General features: G+C 36.1%; 1 protein-coding gene across 4 annotated transcripts in view; it reads left to right on the top strand.

Annotated features, from left to right (window-relative positions):
- The first annotated feature begins 1049 nt into the window (after positions 1-1049).
- Positions 1050-7976, top strand: part of TRAPPC8 (trafficking protein particle complex 8) — a 66524-nt gene continuing 59597 nt past the window's right edge. For 2 of the 4 annotated variants that reach the window (XM_006766375.2, XM_015565679.1), the window contains exons 1-2: positions 1050-1075; positions 2479-2673. In XM_006766375.2, coding sequence (XP_006766438.1) covers positions 1072-1075; positions 2479-2673 — 199 coding nt within the window. In that variant the 5' untranslated portion in view covers positions 1050-1071. Of the gene's footprint in view, positions 1076-2478; positions 2674-5266; positions 5317-6355; positions 6440-7976 lie in introns of those variants that run through there. The other 2 variants (XM_015565678.1, XM_015565680.1) reach the window with 2 other exon arrangements.

Genomic DNA, 7976 nt, shown 5'->3' with positions numbered 1-7976 from the left:
AGAGGAAGGGAGAGAGAGATAAAAAACATCAATGATGAGAATCATTGATTGCTGCTTCCTGCATGCCCCCCACTGGGAATGTGTCTATATCGGAATTGAACCAGACCTCCTGATTCATACGTACCACACTCAACCACTGAGCCACACTGGCTGGGCTTGAGAGGTTTAATACACACATGGCTACTCATGTTATTCAACAATTATGAACTAACTTTAAGGAAAATACTTGTTTCTAAAAATGTCAGAAATGTACCATAGTATTTTCTTGTTTTTTGGTTTCTCTGTTTCATAGTTAGACTAACTGGGAAGTTTAATTAGGGAGAGAGCTCTGTGTGTGTTTAAGTTAGAAAAAATAAACAGTTACAGAAGAATGCAGAGAATACAAGAAACATCCAGCTTCCCACTACCCAGAACCAACAAATATTAACCTTCTTATCATATTTACTTTGTGTCTTTTTCTTTCCTTTGAAAAGAAACCAAACATTAGAGATACCCTTGAAGTCACCTTTAAACCTTTCCTTGTTCTCATTTCCTTCCTTCATAGGCAACCAATGAAGGGGCTGAATTTCCATTCCATTATAATGGAATTTGCATGTATTTTATTTGTACTTTTGTACATATATTTATAATACAAGTGCACATATTTATTCCATATAGTTCTTATAAATTTGTTTTATTTTTTTTAATTAAAAGTTTAGAAATCAACAGAGGTTCACAGGAAATTTAGGAAGACAGTTTTTACAGATGTAACCTTATTTAAAATATAGGCAGGCCTGAAATTAAAAGTTTAGTATAAAGCATTTTCCATTGGGAATAAAAGTGTTATTTTATTTATTAATTTTTAAAATATATTTTATTAATTTTTTACAGAGAGGAAGGGAGAGGGACAGAGAGTCAGAAACATGGATGAGAGAGAAACACCAATCAGCTGCCTCCTGCACACCCCCACTGGGGATGTGCCCACAACCAAGGCACATGCCCTTGACCGGAATCGAACCTGGGACCCTTGAGTCTGCAGGCCGACGCTTTATCCACCGAGCCAAACCGGTTACGGCAAAAGTGTTATTTTTTATGGGTAGGTATCCAAAGCCAGTTTTCCAGAGTTGCCTCTTATTTGTATACAGTGATTCATGATGTTCTTATAATAGTGTGTTATACCTGCTGCGTGCATCACCTCTTGAACACTTCACTACATGATTATGTATGTGCCAGGCATGGGGCTCAGTGCTTTATTTACATTTACTATCTCATCCAACAATATCCCACATACATCTTTAAAACCCTGTGAAGTAGGTTTTAGTCATGTTACAGGTGAGGAAATTGAAGAACAGAAAAGTTAAAAGTTATTTAGGGTAACCTGGTTAATAAGTGGTGGGTTGGGATTAAAATAAAGTCTGACTCCAGCTGTTGCTGATTTGGCTCAATGGATAGAGCGTCAGCCTCCGACTGAAGGGTCCCAGGTTTGATTTCGGCCAAGGCACATGCCCGGGTTACAGGCTCGATCCCCAGCAGGAGGTAGCAGATCAGTAATTCTCTTTCATCGATGTTTCTATCTCTCTCTCCCTCTCCCTTCCTCTCTGAAATAAATAAAAAGGTATTTTCTAAAGAAAAAAAAGTCTGACTTCAAAAATTGGACCTTAATATAATGGGCTGTTCTAATACTTCTCCAGAAACTGCTTGAATATATTTTATGAAAAGATATGCTCACATTTCCTACTGTGCACTGTGGATACTGTCTCGGTATAATCTAAGAACCTACATCTTGGCCTGGAACTCTGAGCCACTGGTTATAAATCCCATGGACTTGAGGCAAGACCTGTAACAGGGTAGCGGCCAGAGCTATTGGGGATGGGAGAAGGGATTTGGGTGTTGATTTTTTAAAATACGCTTTATTTTTTAGTGCAGTTTTATTTTTAGGTTCACAGCAAAATTGAGTAGAAAGAATAGAGAGTTTCTGTATACCTTCTGTTCTAGTATCTTCCCACTATCAACATCCCGGGATTTTTATGATAATACAATAGTGGCTGAGAATGCAGGAAGCACACTCGGGGAAGTAGAGGAATCCCCAATGCACCATTTAGCTCCCCTTTCTTCCCCTTTACTATTTTCAGCGTTGATATCACAGACTTCACACTGCTCTGGACAGCCCTAGTGTGAGGTGAGAATTAGCAACGTGGCATGTATGGTGGTTGGTCCCTGGCAACTCCAAACAGGAAGAAGGAAAATACATACTGTAGGGACATGAGCAGTAGCATTGCAAGAGAAGGTTAGACTGTCTGGCTAGCCCTTTTGGTTATATGAGAATGTTGTAAGTCAGTTGTATTTATGGAAGACTGTTCCACTAGGAATTTCTGGTTTCTGATTTGATCATCCTTTTTGTTTGTAAAACATTAACCCAATTTTTTTTTTATTGTTGTTATAGTTGGGTTGTTATAAATTGTGTAGAATTAATTTCATGTTTGTTTTTTCCCCCTAAAGTTCATATGAGAGATCCTAATAATCAGCTTCACATAATAAAAAATTTGAAGATAGCAGTAAGCAACATCATCACCCAGCCGCCTCAGCCTGGAGCCATTCGGAAGCTTTTAAGTGATGTTGTTTCTGGCAGTCAGCCTGCGGATGGACTAGTAGCTAATGTGATTACGGCTGGAGATTATGACCTCAACATCAGTGGTATGTAATAAGGTTTATTATTTTTAAAAGGAATTTTTCTTTTTTTAGAAACAGTAAATTCTGTAACTTGGAACTCATTTAACAAACGCTTACGTGCTTACTGAATGATAGATCTGGAATACAATGTTGAAAATAGCAGTTATTGCTTCTAAGGAAGTTATAATCAAACTAGAGGCCCGATGCACGAAATTCATGCAAGAGTAGGCCTTCCTTCCCCTGGCTGCTGGCACCGGCTTCTCTCACAGTCCCGGCTTCATCCCGAAGGTCCTCCGGTCTAATTAGCATATTATGCTTTTTTTATTATGGCTAGATGAGTAGGCAGCCATTGAAACTGAATTACATGATTTTATTTTTTCATAATAAAATTGATTTATAGTTCTACTTGTGAAACTAATAGATGCTCCATGAGGGCATGGACTTTGGCTCTTTATTTTACTCCTAGCACCTAAAGTAATGCCTAGAACATGTATATAATAAATATTTCTTGAATGAAAGAAAAATAGTGGATTAAAAATGACATATTCTTTTGTGACATAAATAGTACTATAATTAAATAGTACTATAATTAATGTATGGATATTTAATATTTTCTGAGTGCTTTAGTGATAAATATTTTCTTGATAAGATTGGTGGGTGAGATGATATATTAATATGTAAAGTGAGTTAGCAGTATTTGGTGTGACTCAATATGAAAAAGAGGGACATGGGATAGATTTTTAGAGGGAAAAGATTAAAAGTACATCATTTAATCAAGATATTTCAGTAGCCTAATAAAATAATCTTTTTAGGTCAGTGCAATTTGTAATATAATATTTTAATTTATTTAAAATAATTGCATACCATATTTAAAGATTGTGGTAAACATACTAAGAACTTAAGTGGTTTGTTTTAGGTCACAAAGTTAGTTGGTTGTACTTGTATAGATAGAAATATTTGTAAAATTACTTTGTTTAAATGTTCATATTTTTCTCCTGTGTTAATTTTAATTACAGCAAGATACATTGATAATTTCAAGTTTAGACTATTATGGTTATCTTTCCATATCAAAAGATCGCCTTTCTGAAGTCTTCTCCTACTCCATGGGGAATGATGTCCTTTAGTGGGAGAGATAGTTGGGAGACAAAAAATCTAGATACTACAATTGTTTGTGGCTCTCCAAAGGACTGTGGTACATAAATAGATACACAGTATATCTGTGGTATTATTTAAAAGTATTTTTTGGGGGGGAAGAAACAGTTAGGAAAGAAAAAGGCTCATGGGGGAGATAATGAAATAAAAGTTGCAAAACACCATTCTTCTCCATTTTGGACTGATTGCTGTCCAAGGCCTGTTCCACAACTGTCATCTTTGGGATTTCCTTCCCTTCCCTTCTCTGTAGTCTCTCATTCATATCTTTTTTGACATATTTCCTGGGTTTGGTGAAGGACATCTCCAAGTACCTTCCTAAGAAACTGCTGGGGCCGAAACCGGTTTGGCTCAGTGGATTGAGCGTCGGCTTGTGGACTGAAGGGTCCCGGGTTCGATTCCGGTCAAGGGCTTGTACCTGGGTTGCGGGCACATCCCCAGTAGGGGATGTGCAGGAGGCAGCTGATCAATGTTCCTCTCTCATCGATGTTTCTGACTATCTCTCTCCCTTCCTCTCTGTAAAAAATCAATAAAATATTAAAAAAAAAAGAAAAAAGAAACTGCTGGGAAGGTAATTTTTTTGAGAAATGAATGTCTGAAAAGTTTTTTTCTTTTATACTTGATTATTGATTGGTAATTTCACTATATATATTCTGATTTAGAAATAATTTCTCACAGAATTGTTTCACTTCTTGTAACTTCTAGTATTGTAAAGAAACTGTATGCCATTATGATACCTCTCCCCTTATTCCCTTCAACTTTTAGAAGCTCTTCTGCTTATTTTGAAATTTCACCTTGGACCGGATTTAACTCTTTTTTCACTCATTGTATTGTGTAGCCCCTTTTGATAATCTGGTCATGCATAATCTTTAATCCTGAGAAATTTCTTGTGTTTTTCTTTTTCTTTGTTAATTTCTTTGTTGTTTTCTTTGCTCTTTCTAGAAGGACTACTGTTAGCTGGATGTAGGACTTCCTGAGTTACTCCTCTGATGTTTTCATCTTCTAATATTGTCCGTCTCCATCTGTTAGGTCTTTATGTTTTACTTTCTGGGGGTATCCTTGATTTATTTTCTATCTTAAATTGAAATTTTTATATTCCCTTGCTCTTGATTTTTCTTTTATTTTTAGAAAATACATTTTTATTGATTTCAGAGAGGAAGGGAGAGAGAGAGAGAGAGAGAGAGCGAGAGAAAGAAGCATCAATGATGAGAGAGAATCATTGATTGGCTGCCTCCTGCACGACCCCAACTGGGGATTGATCCCGCAACCTGGGCATGTGCCCTCTCCAGGAACCTGTGACCTCTTGTTCATAGGTCTATGCTCAACCACTGAGCCACTCCGGCTGGGCTGATTTTTCTTTTTGTGGCATGTAGTTCTTGTTTCCTGTTGTGGTAACTTAATTCTGAGAATATTAATAAATTGTTAAGTTTTCTTTTCTTACGATTTTTCTCTCATTTGTATTATTTTTCAGTTTGTTTTGATCTCTCTTTCATATTGGAATCTTATCTCAAATGTCTGGTGAGCCAGTGGCGTTATTTTCTGTTTCTAATTGAAGCATTAAAACCCTGACTGGGCATAACAAAACTTGTCTTCTCTATTGGGTAGTGAGACTGTAATAGGCTTGAATGTTACCCTGCTTTTATTACTCACAGTTCTTTAATATGGGGTCATTTATTTTCTCCAGAGTAAGTTTCTCAAATCTGATGCCTGGCTGTTAGAGGTGGGCTTATTATTTTTTTAAATGATGTATTAAAGTGGTTTGATAGATAGTTTATAGGAACAATATGGTCATGATTTGGCTGTGAGAAATTATTTTATCCAGCTGACTGGCATGGCTCAGTGGTTGAGTGTCAACCTGTGAACCAGGAGGTCACAGTTCGATTCCCAGTCAGGGCGCATGCCCAGGATCTGGGCTTCATCCCCCGTGGGGGACATGCAGGAAGCAGCTGATCAGTGATTCTCATTATTTAATGTCTCTCTCTCTCTCTCTCTGAAATCAGTAAGAATATATTTTTAAAAAATGTCCTGTATGTTAATATCCATTAATAAAATGATTGCAAAGTAATAGTTTAAAAATTTAGTTTATGCAGTTAAATTACTTATATTCTCAGGCCCCTGCTAACACTCCACATAAGGAAGGATTGAGTGCTGTTTGTCTTTAAACACAGGTGGAGGCACTGCTTTATAGGCGATGCCTTTAGGCAGATTTTAAAAAGAACCCCCAGTGGTTTGGATAAGCTACATCGAAGAAGAAAACAGTTTCTTCAGCTTCTCCCTGCTCCTGCTTTAAGACATCTCCTATGTCGGTCTTGAAGACTGGGAATGTGATACGCTGAAGCACTGAATGCATTATAATAAAATTCCGTTATAACAGTGATATTCTAGAGATGTATGAGTGATTTCATCCGTTTCAAATAAGATATTCTCTATGTCTAGAAAAATACTTTTAATTTTTGCCATTAATGTGAGCATACTTTTTACCCATTCTATTTAAGAAATACATGTTATATCTTTACTTCATGAGACTAGCTTATCAGTGCCATGTTTTCTTCATCAGATCGGTCAATTAAAGCTAGTGTTCCTTGGTACAGTAATTGGAAAGACACATTGATGGAAATGAAAGAATCCTCATTAAATACAGGTATTTTCTATATTGGTCTGAGTTTTCCAGATTGTTCTCACTCTACTCCTTGCCTATTATCTTTTTTCTACTCAGCTACTTTAAAAAAAAAAAATTTGTCCCAATTAACATGTCTGCCTAATTTTTCTAAAGCAGAGGCAGTCTGGTGATGCTTGTGCAACTTATGTTATCGATCCTATCTATTGTTTATTGTTTACTCTTGATTTACATTATCTTCTAAATCCAGATATTGTTTTAGAATAGTATAATTTGGGTTACACCTTGTTTTGATAAGGAAAAATGTTTTTTCCTGCTTTTTTCTCTGGAGAGTAGTCATGTGTAAACGGTATTTTAGAGGATTGTTTAAATATTCTTTAAAATTTTTTCCTAAATTTTTATGTAAGAATAAAAAGCATAAAGAACGCTTTTAAAAATGACAATTATTTAAAATATGTCTAGTGCAATATAAGAACTTAGTGTTCTTACTTTTCCAATATCTTAAAGTATTTTGCTATTTTTCATTATCCTGTGAATTATTATCAATTACTGTCAACTAAGAAAGTGCAAGAACGATGAAATTGCCTAGATGATACAGTAGTGAAATAAATCATTACTACTATATCACCCTTCAGTTTTAAATTTTGTGTTGCCCAAAGTATATTGCCTCTTTTTATTTACATACCAAAATTGATTTTATTGGTGGTCTTTTAAAATGTTTTTATCTAAAACTAATCTGTTTCTTCTAGTAGCTTTCCTCTTTGTTGTGATCTGTGTCATTTCATACCAGTTGCTTTCTTTCAGTTTTTGCTAATTCATGCTTTTCTGCTTAAAGGTTAAAATAGGTCAGAAAGAAAAGGAAGCATATTGGAAACATATTGAAAGTTTTGGGTTGTGTAGGTGCTACTTTTCAACAGTTGTCTCCGCATTTTCTTTCAAGAAGTTATAAAGGAAGAATAAAGACATATTTGTAGCCATTATCTTTGTTTTTATCTTTTTTTCTTTGAATGCAGATGAGTATAGAGAACTTTCATTTTTAGTCCATATTGGCAAAGAAAATAAATTTGACAGTGGAAGACACTATTTTTCACAATTAGCCAAATCAGAAATGAGGGCAGTGTAACAGTAGCATTCTAGACTAGCACTGTCCAGTAGAAAATTGTGAGCCACTTACATAGTTTTTAATGTTCTATAGCTACAATCCTTTCTAATAATAGACAAACATGGTAATTAACCGTACCTTCTCTATGCCTCCCATTGGCTAATCAGCACAATATGCAAATTAACCAAACCAAGATGGCAGCTGGCAGCCAGAGGCTTGCTTGCTCCAGTGATGGAGGAAGCCAAGGTTCCCCGCCTGCTGCGGTCCAGCTCTAAGCTCTGAAAGCAACAAAGTTTCAATTATAGAAGCTAAACAAACCCCAGATACCTGCTTTCAGCAGGCCCTGGCCTCAGGGCTGGAGCAACTGGCTCTCAGCAACAGAGTTTCAATTATAGAAGGTAAATAAATCCCAGAATAAAAAAGAAAAAGAAAAAAAGGAGAGGCTGGGGGGTTCAGTCG

This window comes from Myotis davidii, unplaced genomic scaffold (genome assembly GCF_000327345.1).
Source record: "Myotis davidii unplaced genomic scaffold, ASM32734v1 scaffold520, whole genome shotgun sequence".
NCBI lineage: Eukaryota > Metazoa > Chordata > Mammalia > Chiroptera > Vespertilionidae > Myotis > Myotis davidii.
Note: the sequence above shows the minus strand (reverse complement) of the source record. Positions and strands in the feature narration are given on the sequence as shown.